This window comes from Copadichromis virginalis, linkage group LG22, assembly GCF_057382275.1.
Source record: "Copadichromis virginalis isolate Kocher_CV1m ecotype Utaka linkage group LG22, C_Virginalis_male_GT1.1, whole genome shotgun sequence".
Taxonomy (NCBI): Eukaryota; Metazoa; Chordata; class Actinopteri; order Cichliformes; family Cichlidae; genus Copadichromis; species Copadichromis virginalis.
In genome coordinates, this window is record NC_140638.1 from 569,107 (window position 1) to 582,830 (window position 13,724).

The 13,724-nt window shown below is 45.6% G+C and overlaps 2 protein-coding genes, 1 long non-coding RNA gene and 2 gene segments (V, D, J or C); 4 read left to right on the forward strand and 1 right to left on the reverse strand.

Moving 5' to 3' along the window:
• Positions 1-561: 561 nt before the first annotated feature.
• Positions 562-1,086, reverse strand: LOC146682310 (Ig kappa-b4 chain C region-like). The segment is given in 2 exon segments: positions 562-887; positions 1,026-1,086. Coding segments are annotated over 2 exon segments (387 nt in total).
• Positions 1,087-1,640: 554 nt separating this feature from the next.
• On the forward strand, positions 1,641-2,175 carry LOC146682311 (immunoglobulin kappa variable 4-1-like). The segment is given in 2 exon segments: positions 1,641-1,731; positions 1,827-2,175. Coding segments are annotated over 2 exon segments (384 nt in total).
• A 1,858-nt stretch (positions 2,176-4,033) lies between these two features.
• LOC146682312 (uncharacterized) lies at positions 4,034-7,165 on the forward strand. Its single transcript, XM_085446378.1, has 2 exons — positions 4,034-4,427; positions 5,269-7,165. Exons 1-2 carry the CDS (start codon positions 4,256-4,258, stop codon positions 6,129-6,131), a joined length of 1,035 nt encoding a protein of 344 aa, XP_085302504.1. The 5' UTR covers positions 4,034-4,255; the 3' UTR covers positions 6,132-7,165.
• A 54-nt stretch (positions 7,166-7,219) lies between these two features.
• Positions 7,220-10,921, forward strand: LOC146682313 (uncharacterized). Of its 2 annotated transcripts, XM_085446379.1 has the most exons (6): positions 7,220-7,938; positions 8,553-8,882; positions 9,016-9,141; positions 9,490-9,540; positions 9,649-9,773; positions 9,896-10,921. In XM_085446379.1, the coding sequence occupies exons 1-6, from the start codon at positions 7,899-7,901 to the stop codon at positions 10,079-10,081; spliced, it is 858 nt and encodes a 285-aa protein (XP_085302505.1). In that variant the 5' UTR covers positions 7,220-7,898; the 3' UTR covers positions 10,082-10,921. The 2 variants fall into 2 exon arrangements, with proteins under 2 accessions (XP_085302505.1, XP_085302506.1); XM_085446380.1 differs by lacking the exon at positions 9,016-9,141.
• A 621-nt stretch (positions 10,922-11,542) lies between these two features.
• Positions 11,543-13,374, forward strand: LOC146682314 (uncharacterized). The gene is made up of 4 exons (XR_014917705.1): positions 11,543-11,620; positions 11,735-12,086; positions 12,160-12,284; positions 13,172-13,374. It is a non-coding gene; the product is annotated as an uncharacterized LOC146682314 (long non-coding RNA).
• Positions 13,375-13,724: the final 350 nt, after the last annotated feature.

Sequence of the window (13,724 nt, forward strand, 5' to 3'; positions counted from 1 at the left end):
ACATCTACTATTACAGGATCGTACCACAGAATGACTCCTCCCACTCATTTCTGAGCATCTGTTAATTCTCATTAAATATTATAATAGTGTGTTAAAGTCAAATGAACACCAGTACAATCACATGTGTGTTTCTGAACTCTGCACCACCTATCAGCCTTATTTAGACAGTCGCAGGTGGATGAGGCCGTGGGGGTCTCAGTCTCTATAACAACAAGTTATTTTAATGTCATCATTAAGAGTTGACAACAATGTGTGATTGAACACTGGGAACTTCTTAAATATTAAACAGTTTGAGGTACTTTGGTGTTTCTTTTATTGTTGTAACTTTAATATGTTTTTCTGAAACATTTCGCATTCAGACTCTGATGCTGTACAAGTGGGACTACCTGTATGAATAACGGTGAACTAAAAAATTTAAATTTAAGCTCAGTTAAAAAGGGCAGAAGTGGAACGAGAGTTTCTTTGAATGAATCTTTATTGTGTCAAACAGTGAAATGATGAACAAAACAAAGACGAGTGACAGAAAGAGAGACACCTGCAGAGGAAAACCAGCGAGTCAGCTCAGGACTGGGAACACTGGTCTCTCCTCAGTGTCTGTGAGAGAGAAGTGTGGGAGCCCTGGGTGGCCTCACAGGTCACAGAGCCCACCTTCTCCCACTGGTCTGCAGGGAGCCTCAGGGTGCTGCTCCAGCTGTAGAGGCCGTCCTCCTGCAGCACCCCTGGGCTCCTGCCCTCCTCCCAGCTGCTGCTGCTGCTGCCGTCCACCTTCCAGGACAGACTCCAGTCTGAGGGGAAGCCCTTGTTGGCCAGGCACATAAGCGTGGCCTTCCCCTGCTGCAGCTCCTCTCTGGAGGGGGGCAGCACCGTCAGGGTGGGACGAGCGTCACCTAGGAGACACCAATCAGCTTAGAGGACAGGGAGCACACGGCACAGCTGGCAGTAACGCCTTCACTGTGTGAGAGCAGATCTTCTCCTTTAAGGACTTTCTGACAGATGTTTTTCTGCTCCACCAGTCACTCACTCACACAGTGTTTCACTTCCCTTTAACAAAGCTGTCATGCACATCAGCGCACTCACAGTCCTCATGTGACCTGAAGCTCAACAAACTGCACTGGGGCCAAACTGTTACACAGCATCTCAGTAATTATCTTCAGCATCAACTTCTAATTATCTGCATGGTTTTAGTGTTTAATACAAAATATAACACACTTTGAACAAATATTCAGTTATTTACATTCAACATTTTAATCATTTCATTTGGTGCATTTCTACAATCATAATTACTGTTAAACTATCACCAGCTGATCATTTCACTGATAAAGACGTTATCTGCTAAACCGAACCCGTCAGAATATTTCAACATAAGCCAGATTTAAACAAGATAAATATTCTCATTATCTACTTTCACTATGTAAAAAAACAAAGAAAATACTTAAAGAAACTTAAGAGATGCAAAATGCAGAGAAGACTCCAGATGAATCCTGTGATAACTGATAGATCCATGAGAGTAATCGAGTCCGCCTTGGAGTCAATCTGAGCATGTCCACGGTGAGCTGCTTTGCATCAGCAGCACCATGCTCCAGTGCTCTGGGAGAGTTTATAGTCCTGACAGTTGAACACTGCATGACTGACAGCTGGCCTTCATCACAACAGACGCCACAGAAATCCTCTTCATCAAAAACATGACTTTGATCTGCGTCCTCATCTGGACTCTCCTCTGCTTGACTCAAGGTGAGGAAAATCATTTTTCTGTCACGTGAAAATCATTCAGAGCGTAGCTGAGTTTCACCTCACCAGCTCATGTCCAGAGTTTCTTCTCTCCTCAGGGTCTGCTGGACAAAACGTTGTGGTGACTCAGTCAGCATCCAAATCTGTGCAGCTTGGTCAGACTGTAAATATCAACTGTAAAGTCAGTACACAAGTAGCTCAGTATTCTGGTTCACAATACTACCTGGCCTGGTACCATCAGAAAACTGGAGAAGCTCCCAAAGCTCTGATCTACAGAACATCAGACAGACTTTCAGGAATTTCCTCCAGACTGAGTGGAAGTGGAGCAGGGAATGGCCTGGACTTCACTCTGAGCATCAGTGCAGTCCAGGCTGATGATGCAGGAGTTTATTACTGTCAGAGTTACCACAGCACTCCGATGTTCACACAGTGAAAAACACTCGTACAAAAACCTCACAGACGGAAGTGACTGCTGCAGCTGGAAGATCATCACTGTATCAGTGTCTGCAGTGAGGACACACACACACACACACACACACACACACACACATATGATATGCTGAGTAGTAAAACACTAATTGCAAAAAACTTGGAAATCCATGTAAAATGAAAACAACAATAGGAGTGAGGAGAAGTGACAATCACAAACATTTTATTCACAGCAGATCACAGAAAACATGTCAGCCTGTCATTTGAGGAAATGCATGATTTCAGGAAAACTAGGAGCTCATTTCAGAGCTCCTAGTTTTCTGGGTCTGTGAGCTGAGGAGAGCAGAGTTTTAGCAGTCCTGGCTCTGCTTCGTCCTGTTGTTGCGTTCATGATGATTCACATCTCGGCTGATCAGAGGTCAGTACTGCAGCCGTGCTGCTGGAACAGATCTAGTCTGCAGTTACGCATTGTCCTGCTCAAAACACGAAGGCCTTCTTGAAAACTATTCTTCACTGCCTGATATGTCCTTCAGTGCACATATTACAGTTTTTTACAGACGCTAGGACTCATTTCTCAATACTTAGGTCACTTTTGCAAAACTCCTCACACAGTGAGCACAACAGAAGTCTATGTGGGCTAAACTGAGGACCAGTTATCATTGTTTTGGCACAAAATGCATTCAATGACTACATCTCTCAAATTTCATGAATTATTTTCTCACTCAGACACAACAACTGCCAAAAATCTTTGTACGTACAGGACATTTTGCATGTGCTTACATACTGTTTTCAAAACTGTTAAACTTATGGCCAAAACAATAACACAATGCAAAACTTAAAAAGACAGCAAAATTCAACAGCAATATTTTATTGAAACATATTTTAAATCTAAAAATGCAGTTTAACCAGCCACAGCTGATTCTCATTGTAGATGAACATCTACACAGGTGTTACTCCTTCAATTTCATTACAAAAGGAGACAACTGCTGAATAGGTTTGCTTTGTGATGTAAACATGGACCCAGCCAGAAATGGAGAAGACCGAGTAGATTAGCATTACTATTGTATGTGTATCAGTGGATGGTGTGTATACAAATTCTTGTATTTTGGGATTACTTAGTGCAAAAAAATAAAAATACATAAACAAATATTAACGAATTCTGCATGATGTCTGATTCATTCCAGTAACATATATTGAAATTATAAACAGAGATGTGTCCTTGTTTTACACAAGAAAACACTGTAATGCTACATGTTGTTAGTGTTTTTTAGGTCATTGTTTTGTGGGTGACAAAGTGTGTTTGTCGGCTGTCAACCTTTGCTAGTGTTCTGGAAGAATGAGTTTATTTGAGACCTGAATGAAGTGTTTTGGTAGTTGTAGTGCATTTTGAATGTGAAATGAACTGCTTTGCCAAGCTGAAGGTCAGTTAGGAGGATTGTGTGAAGAGTTTTGCAAAAATGACCTAAGTATTGAGAAATGTGTCCTAGTGGCTGTAAAAAACTGTAAACAAATATGTAGGACTGCTTTCATATGTAGGACTGTATGAACTGTCCAATTCATATCTGACATTAACGTATAACGTATTTACAATCTTATCAAGCTGAAAAAATGAATATACAATATTATTAAATAAAAAGTCTCCCAACTTTGATCCTCTCTCCTGTAAAGTATGTTCTTATTTATTACACCTCATTTTCTAGTAATTTTGATGTATGTCAAGCACTTTGTTGTTATACTGAACACAATGACATGTCCATCCATCAATCCTCTCTTTTATCCATTTTAGGGTCGGGTGGTGCGGGGTGTCCATATGAGAATCGCGCTAAAAGAATGCTTTTATTATGAAAAGTCGAAAAGGGGAAGTAGTTTGTTCAGCGCATGTGCAGAACAAATTAGTAGCAGTCGGGTTTCCGGTTCGGATTAGACAGGCTCGGTGTGTTCCGTCCCAGTAAAGAAACACAGGTGAGGTCAGGGTTAGGTCCTGGGGAGGTTAGCGGGCAGGTGTCGGTGCTCCCTGCGACTTTGTCCTCCGAACCTTCTCCGCGCAGCCGCAGACTCGCTCGGCTCGGCATCTGCGTGTCCGGCTGACGGCGGGGAAATGTCGAAGGCTGAGGTGCTGAGAGCGCTGGTGAAGCAGCGGCTCAACGCGGCCGCTGAGGAGATTTTCGCGCTTTTTGAGAGGACAATGGAGGAGTACGAGCAGGAGATCCGCCTGCACAGGAGCAGGCAGCCGGACGGACACCCTGCCGAGAGCCGGGGGGGCCCGCACGGTGGGTTACCGGAGACAGACCGGACGGCTAACACCATTGATGTGGTCGTTATTGTTATCGTCATCATCACCATTGTTGTTGTTGTTATTAATAATGACAATAATGAATGAATAATGACAATTTTTATTATTGTTATTCATGTTATTCTTTTATAATAACAACAACAAAATAACAACAATACTAATAAAAATATTAGTTATAATATTTATAGTAATAATAGTTAATATTATTTAGTTGTTGTCGTTGGAAAGGATAAGCAGCTGTTCCAGATGTTGTAAATTTTAACTAGGCAGTTTAATTGTAAGTTGGGTGCAGGTGAGATGTGTCTCCGTAGGAACAGTAACCATGGAGAATAATTTTTCTCTGGTGTTGTGGATGGAGCAGCAGCATGTTTTCACTAACGGTGCAGGTGAGTGTGTGTACCTGCAGCCCCACAGGGACAGCTGTGGGGCTGCAGCTGACACCTCCCCCTCAGTACCTAAAGGAGCCACTATGGTTCAGCAGTGATGTCACCGCAGCCCCATTATTTTTCATTTAAATGATATACTGAAAGTTAACCCCCCCAAAAAGAAGACAGTAACTGTTTATGAGTAACCGTGTTACACGACACTAATCACATGACCGTGCACTCTTAGATGGACGTAACCATGGTAACTAATCCTGCTGTCTGGTCCTCTGTAACAAAACCAAAATGTCCAAAATGAACTTCATGTTTTATTCAGTCAGCCTGAAAGCAGTGAATGGGACAGACGTACTCATAGCTCCAGAGGAGCGCCCCCTGCTGGCCACGTTTGGTCTGTTGGGCTAACCAGTGCTCGTTTCCTCCCTCTGTGTCCTCCAGGGTCTCCCCTGAGCCCCACAAAGTTTACGGCGGATAAAGGAGCATCACAGGAGCAGAAGAGCCCCGGTCTGCACCGGGAGAGTCCAGAACCGCCACGAGTCAAAGATGAACATGAGGGGCTCTGGACCAATCAGCCGGGAGAGCGGCCCGGAGTGCACGAGGACCTCACCATCATTCCCGTCACCGTGAAGATTGAAGAGGAGGTGGAAGAGAGCACTCAGTCCCCCGACCTCCTTCACACCCGCAGCGAGCTCAGCAGCCGCCAGCTGCAGGCACGAGCTGGTGGAGAGGATCGAGCAGGACCAGAAGCAGCCAGAAACCTCCACCCGCAGCCTGTCAGGACTTCCTCTGACACCGGGGCCCCAGAGGACGCTCCAGTGCAGAGCGGGAAACCGCCGTCAGAGGACGCTGTGAGAGACGCGGGAAGTAACTTAGCCAAGAAACCTTACAGCTGCTCTGAGTGCGGCAAACGCTTCGGAGGCAAGAACCACCTGCAGAGCCACATGAAGAGCCACACGGGGGAGAAAACGTGCCCGTTCTGCGGCAAGAAAATCTCCAAGAGCTCCAACTTCACCACACACCTGCGCGTGCACACCGGGGAGAAGCCCTTCACCTGCTCCGTGTGCAACACGAGCTTCAGCCTGCGCAACACGCTCGTCAACCACATGAGGGTGCACACGGGCGAGAAGCCGTTCAGCTGCTCCGTCTGCGCCAAGAAGTTCACCAACAAGGCCAACGTCATCACGCACATGGCCGTCCACTCGGAGGAGAAGCCCTTTAAGTGCAACGTGTGCGACAAAAGGTTCACGTGGCATTCGCAGGTCAAAAAGCACAAGTGCGTCGCCGAAAGCAGCAAGACGTGAACGCCGCGAGGATGACAGCTCGGCGTGGCGTCACAGCTCAGCCAGCCCGTCGCTCACCCTCGCCTGATGGTGGAATCAAAACTTCATTCAGACATCAGCAGAAACCAGCGTGTTCCTGTTTTCACTGCAAGAACGACCTCGTGACGCGGACGCCGTCGGGAATGCTGTCCGTACACCGGCAGCAGCAGCGTGTCCGCACTCTGTGTGACATCACACGCGTGGTCACACCTGCTGCAGGTGGGAGGGAGGCAGCTTCGTAACCTCCTGGATCCGACGTGCAGTCGTGCATTGCTGAGTAATTAGAGTCACGTGTTTGTCGTCCACGTCGCACATCCCCGCTGCTGATCAGCTGACTGCGGTCAGGTGACAGGCTCCTGTGAGGTGAGCTTGTGTTATTGATAAAGCATGCGTAGGATGATTGGGACTGATGCGTGATCTCGGCTCTGTGGCTCAACCAGGTGTAACCTTTGCTGAGTGACCAATCAGTGCTCTGGAAGAGAAGGAGCACGTGGGAGGAGCCAGTATGAAATACAGATCCTCAGAAACAGTTTTATACCTGCTGCTTCCCTGTTGCTGTCAAACAGTATAAAGCACTTTGACCTTCCTGTGGCCACGCCCCCACACACCTGATGTTAGGATAACTTAAACCTGATAGGTCAAACATATCCTGGTCATGTATCATTATTATTGTGTTTAGGAGAAGGCCGGCGTCTCACAGGTGTGTCACACAGTGCAGCTTCCGATGAACTCGTTAGGAGGATTAGCTCATCGCTCGGCTGATACTGAGGTTTACAGGATGTCCTTTAACTGCACGTCTTCCTCTTTGTGAGATAAATGAATATGCAAATGTAACACTGAGGGCGGCTCAGTCACCACATCAGAAACAGTATTAGCTGGACTCCTGTAGTTTAGCATGAGCGCGTCCTCACTGACGTCCACCAGATGGCAGCACTGCCTCTTGGTTTGTTTTCCAGCTGTTCTTCATTTTCTGACCTTTTGTTATTTAATAAAGAGCTGAAACGCTGACAGACTCATTTAATGTGTTGGTGTCTTTGTGGTAAATAATGTTTTAGTCTTCAGGACGTGATGATGAGTGATTTCATCATCAAACGGGTCTGAATCTGACAAACGAAGCCAGCACGTTTCTTGATTGCAGGAAACATGTTTCACCCACACTGGAGTCTCATTTGGACCCTTCATAGATTTAGTAATGTTGTAACGGCAGCACAGACATGTTTGTGCTGCCGTTAATGTGTTAGAGCTGGACTCTGCTTCAGATGATGGTGGAGGTTTCATGTTTGCGAGGATGACCATCGGGTTCCTGATGAACAAAGCGCTTCATAAGCTCCTAGGTTTCTGTCTGAAGAGTCCTCCTGGATCCAAACATCTTCCGCCCGCTGTGCCTGAACGCTCGCAGGTTCAGAAACACTTTCAGACGTCCTCTGTATGTGTGTCTACGCGTGAAACTGAGGGTCAGTGTGGTCGTGCTGGAAGGTGTACCAAGGATGTCGGAGAGGTCGCAGTGGGATCGCTGACATCATCCTTCCTGTGATTACCAAACTTCCCCCAGCCGTGGGCTTCAGGCCCGTGCAGCCATGAAGGCTCGGACGCTTCCTCGTTTGCTTGGTGATTTTCTAGAAACCCTGAAATGTGCCAGCGTTTGCAGAAAACACGGACCAGCTTCCTCTTCGGCTGTGAGTCGGAGCTGCTAGAAAGATCAGGAAACCAGAGCCGAGTCCTCAGCTGGGAACGTTGGACGCGTCCACCATGGCTCGGGTCGCCCTCCTGTGTCTGCTCGCGTCCATCGGTAAGAATTTAAGCATCTCAGCGCTGAATGTTTAATATTTTAGTTATTATAAAGGCTGAAGCTGCTGCCCTTTAGCTCTGACCCGTCCTGGTCAGAGCTCCGCTGAAGTTAACGCGAAGCAGTCGCGCTGAAGCCTGAACCAGGTTTGGGATAACCTCCAACAAACACGGGTATTTATCGGAGGTTATCCCAAACCTGGTTCATCTGCTGGAGCGTGACCATTGCTGTTACCATGGTGATCCAGCAGGTAAACAGAGGTAAAGAGAAGCCGTTGGTCTGGGCTCGTAGTCCGGCCCTCCTCAGAGCTGACCCCGCTCTCAGCTGAAGGAAGGAGCTCTGAGGAAGGTTGTAAATGTGACCTCGGAGCAGATTTACAGGAAACAAACAAACTGAAATCAGGAGTGAAAACGTGTGAAACGGATCCACTGTGGAGAGGACAGCTGGAAATGTGAACATGTTTACATAAAGTGGGTTTTGGTGCTCGGTTTTACTTTGAAAGCTTTGCTGTTTTTGCTTCCTGTGGTAAAGGTGTGGCACAGCTGTTAGTGTCAGAGGTCACGGCGGTATAATCAGCACAGCTCTGATGGTGCGTCATGTGACCTGTGTCCCTGCAGGGCGCTGCGTGGGTCAGAGGATCCTGTCAGAAAGCTCCGTGCACGCAGGTGTCGGAAGCAACGTGACGCTGAAAACGCCGATTCAGGACCTGCAGAGCTCGGCTCTGTTCTGGCACTTCAATGACGGGAAGGAGATCATAACCGTTGCCTCGGTGAGCTCCTCCACGCTCAGACTGAACACGTCCTACGAGGGCAGAGCGTGGATTAATGCAGCCAACGGCCACCTGACCCTGGGCGCGCTGACGCCGCAGGACAGCGGGGAATATATCATCACCATCGTATACAAACACGGTCAGAGCGACGCCGCAAAGATACGCCTCACGGTCTCAGGTGAGTCGTTACTGGATCCCAAATAATCTTTATTCAAACCAAACTTCATGCATCAGCCTGAAAACGTCATGCAGTCATCATCACAGCTCTGCTTCTTTATGTTGTTCATTTAGTTTGATTTTGGGTTTAACAGGGAGCCAGCACGGGGGAAATCCACGCGCTCGCTCTTCACTCGTCACATGTGGAGGCTCAGTTCTCAGCACGTACGGCCAAACCGTGTCAGGGCCAGGTGTGGCGGTCCCAGCTGCAACAATGACATGTAATGATTGGTATAAACAGGCCTGAATACTGGACAGGCGCCACTCTTCTTTCTGCTGAAAGGGGAAGTGACACCATCATATGGATGCTCTGAAATAGTCTTTGTGTTATTTTAGGAGTGTTTGTGTTTTCTCAGCATCAACACGACGGCTTTTTCAGGAACTTTCAGCTTCACTGACACACAGATTTCCTCTTTTATTGAGAGCTGACTTCCTTAGAAAAAGGGAAGTGATGCACTCAGAGACTCCTGTGAGTGAGTCACTGAGACGGCTGTCGCCCCCTGCTGTTCATAGCTGGAACAGGACTAGTTTTCTGTCTCACGTCTCTAACGGCATTTCTCTGTTCACAGCTCCACCCACCGGCACCACCCCCACGCCAGCTCTCCCTGAGCAGATCACAGGTACTCACCTGTCTGGCAGCTTTATTAATATCCTGTCAGTGCAATAAAACGTTCTGTTTATGACCCTGAAACACACACGTCCCACTCAGTGTCGTCTTCTGTGTCCAGATTACTTTGTGTCTCTGGTTGTGTGTGTGGTTGTGATCGTCGTGCTGTCGACTGGCTTCCTGCTGCTCCTCTACAGATGGATGGAGAACAGGAAAAACAGGAAATCAGATGGAAGACAGGTGGAGGTAACTCCATCAGTGTTTCTGTCAGTGTTTAACCTTGCATGACAGATTAGTGCCACTAGAGGGCAGCAAACACCAGCTGCATACATACATGTGCTGTAACTGGATGTGTTAAATATTTTCAGTTACCTGCAGCCCAGCAGAAGAGCGGAGCTCCAGGATCCACATGTGACTCCACCTATGAGACCATGACTCCAGCCCCCACAGACCAGGACCACATCTACTCCACCCTCACCGACATGCAGTACATGTCACATGTGCGATTCAGTCAGACGGACACAATTTCCTGCAAATCAGTAACATCCCAGTAAAATCCTGAAATGTTTCCATCACAAACTCATCCACAGATACGTCTGTGATGTTTATAACTGTATAACTGTAAACATCAGTTATAATATTTATCATTTTCAAGTTTTTTTTATTTGTGTATGTTTGTTATCACTTCAGTTTATAAGCCCCGCCTCTCTGAGCTGTGGGTGTAAATGAAGGCTAACCCCTGAACTTTGTCCTCTGTTGCTGCCGTCCCTACAGACGCTGGATTTCACATCACGTATGTTACATGATTGTCACTAATCTAATGACTTAATAACTTTTGCTACAATGTGATTAATAAAGAGGCCACTTTGACCAGCTTCACATTAAAAGGCCGTAAATAAGATTACACTAAATAATGTGTTTTGGTATCAAACATAATTAACCTTTGTATTGTAAATTCTTTACATAGCTGAATGGTTCCTGTTTAACTGTGTTTAATAGTAAAACGTTGCAATGCTTCACACTTTATCTGATTCTTGCTCCTGTGAGTGTTGCTGGTCTGTTGCCATCGTACTTACTGACCTGTGATCATCTAATCAACTAAATCCAGCTATCAGTATGAGCACTGATGCTGGATCTGTACTAGTGTGCTACGATCAATACTTTGTTTCCAAGTCCAGCATGCAGCTCACTGAACTGTGTTAAGTCAGTCATTTCTTTGGAAATAAAAAATGTACGCCACGCAGTCACTATAAAAATATCTTTTTCATGTTGGTTGTCACGTTTGTTTTATTTAAATCTAATCAACAGAAGCTGACCCGACGAGAGACAGGGACATTTACACTCAGGTCTACAAAAAACAGTTTCAAAATAAAAGCTGAAAGTATGCAAATTAATGACTGATCTCATGACACAGTGTTCTTCCCCACAGAAGCTACATTTGTGGGTTAAAGTATCAGTATTGGCATCGATGCTTATAATTGGCCGTGTATTTACCTGGTATCACATCAGTGCCAACGTTTGCAGCATCACACACAACTGTCTTACTGAGCTGGTCCTGCTGATCATTTGAAATGATCTGAGAGCAGTTACTCAGGCCTGCACCTGAGCGTTACTGCCCTGGTTGGGCCCAAGGTGACGCTGACATTTATCTACTCTGTGTCTACAGTTTCCTGAGCTTTCACATGTAAGTGTACGATGTTGAACAGCTTTCTTTATTCACTCTTACCCTGTATGTGAGTCCAGAACTCTGGGCATGACACTAACCTGTGCCTACATCTTAAGTCTGAGTATCTTGGTCGAATAAAGACTGAACAGAAAAGTTCTGAAGTGCGTTTTCGGTCTTTGGTGTTCAGCCCTCGTGTTTTTGAATGTGTCCTGATGGCTTTAAATTTAGAAAAACTCTTAGAATGAAAAGCAAATAATTCATAATTCCCAAAAACATCTCAAAAACAAACTGAGACATTTAATATTTCCTCAATATTTCTGACTCATTTTAAATTTGATTTCAGCAACACGTCTTAAAGTTGACTTGAGGGGAAAAAAAGGCTGAAAAAAAGAGGTGGAGCAGCAGCTGACCGGGTAATTTTCAGCAGGTCCGTCACATGATCAAGTATAAAAACATCATCAGTTGTTCACCAATGTGCAAAAATCTGCATCTACAGACTGTGGAACAGTCTCAGAATAATGTTCCTCACTGTGATCTACAGAACATCATATCCTCAACGTCCTCACAGATCCTGGAGGAATCTCTGTGCGCAGGGTCGACTCTGGGATGAAATCAGTGCATCAGGACTTCCAGACATCAGCGTATGCGAGCAGCTCGGCGTGCCGCCCACACCTGCAGGTTACAGCTTCATCACTCAGAGAAGAAGCCACATGATGATGGACACATGATGGAGAAACTATCTCCTCTGGACTAAAACTGATCTGAGGTCAGAGAGAACCTCGTGTACACATCTGTCTGGAGCTGCTGTGTCTCATGTCTTCAGCGTGTCTCTGCGTCATCACTGATTCTGGATCTGTTCACAGCTCCGCCCACCTGGACCACACCCACCTCAGGTCTGTTTGTTTTAATCAATCTTTCATATGACTGTTTGACGTCCCACTCAGCATCGTCTTCTTCTGTGTCCAGATTACTTTGTGTCTCTGGTTGTGTGTGTGGTTGTGATCGTCGTGCTGTCGGCTGGTTTCCTGCTGCTCCTCTACAGATGGATGGAGAACAGGAAAAACAGGAAATCAGATGGAAGACAGGTGGAGGTAACTCCATCAGTGTTTCTGTCAGAGTTTTTTTTTATTTTTATTTAACCTTTATTTAACCAGGAATGACCTGTTGAGATCAAAAACCTCTTTTTCAAGGGAGTCCTGGCCAAGAGGCAGCACATTTCCAAACAAATACATACGAACAAACAAAGTTAAAAAATTACACAAAACAATTACACATTATTGAGGCAGTCTGTAGGCCTTTGAGTTTAGTTTTAAAAACATTTAAAGACAACAGTTCAGTCAGTTTCCAGTCTTTCTGTTCCACGAAAAAGGCGCAGAGTGGACAAAGGCTTTCTTACCCAGCTCTGTGCGGACAAGGGGAACAGACAACAGCAGCTGATCATTTGAACGTAAGGAGTAAGAACCACTATTTGTCCTTGTGACCAAAGTACAAATATAAGGAGGCAGCAATCCTAGCATAGCTTTGTAAATAAAAGTGTACCAGTGCCCCTGTCTTCTAATGGCCAAAGAAGGCCATTTTACTCTTAAGTACAAGTCACAGTGATGGGTCAGATATCTACAGTTGGTAATAAACCTCAAGGAAGCATGACACATCGTGTCCAACATTAGAAGACATGAAGAAGAAGCGTTCATATACAGAATGTCACCATAATCTAACACAGATAAAAAGGTTGCAGTGACAAGACGTTTTTTCACTGCAAAAGAAAAACGAAGTTTAAGTCTCAGTTTCTTTACTAGTCTCTCTATATGTGGTTTAAAGGTGAAGGAGTCATCAATCCAGACACCAAGGTATTTATATTCATGAACTATCTCTATGACAACAACATTAACCTTGCATGACAGATTAGTGCCACTAGAGGGCAGCAAACACCAGCTGCATACATACATGTGCTGTAACTGGATGTGTTAAATATTTTCAGTTACCTGCAGCCCAGCAGAAGAGCGGAGCTCCAGGATCCACATGTGACTCCACCTATGAGACCATGACTCCAGCCCCCACAGACCAGGACCACATCTACTCCACCCTCACCGACACACAGCACACACTTTGCTAATGCTCAGCAAACCACAGGATGATATTTGATAGTCTGTACATAATAAAAGAAACAGATCTGTCTGCATCAGCGAGCTTTGGTTGAAACAGCTGACACAGCTCCAGTGTTTGTGTCCTGTCTCAAGAAAACATTAGCTGGATTAGCTGAAGGCTTTTCAGGGAGTTTTTAGGACTTCCTGATAATAATGAATTACAGTCGTCCAGCCTGGAAGTAATAAATGCATGAACTAGTTTTTCAGCGTCACTCTGAGACAGGATATTTCTAATTTTAGAGATGTTGCACAAATGGAAGAAAGCAGTCTTACATATTTGTTTAATATGTGCGTTGAAATGTGTCCATATTTCTAGAAATGAGAGCTGCTCCATCCAAAGTGGGATGGATGCCGTCTCTCCTAACAAGACCAGGTTTCCTCCAGAAG

Bases quoted from the DNA above. Each gene is read 5' to 3' on its own strand.
- LOC146682312 (XM_085446378.1), top strand. From the start codon at position 4,256: ATGTCGAAGGCTGAGGTGCTGAGAGCGCTGGTGAAGCAGCGGCTCAAC. The intron at 4,428-5,268 runs GTGGGTTACCGG...TGTGTCCTCCAG, and splicing joins GAGCCGGGGGGGCCCGCACG to GGTCTCCCCTGAGCCCCACA.
- LOC146682313 (XM_085446379.1), top strand. From the start codon at position 7,899: ATGGCTCGGGTCGCCCTCCTGTGTCTGCTCGCGTCCATCG. The intron at 8,883-9,015 runs GTGAGTCGTTAC...TGGGTTTAACAG, and splicing joins GATACGCCTCACGGTCTCAG to GGAGCCAGCACGGGGGAAAT. The intron at 9,142-9,489 runs GTAATGATTGGT...CTCTGTTCACAG, and splicing joins CCCAGCTGCAACAATGACAT to CTCCACCCACCGGCACCACC.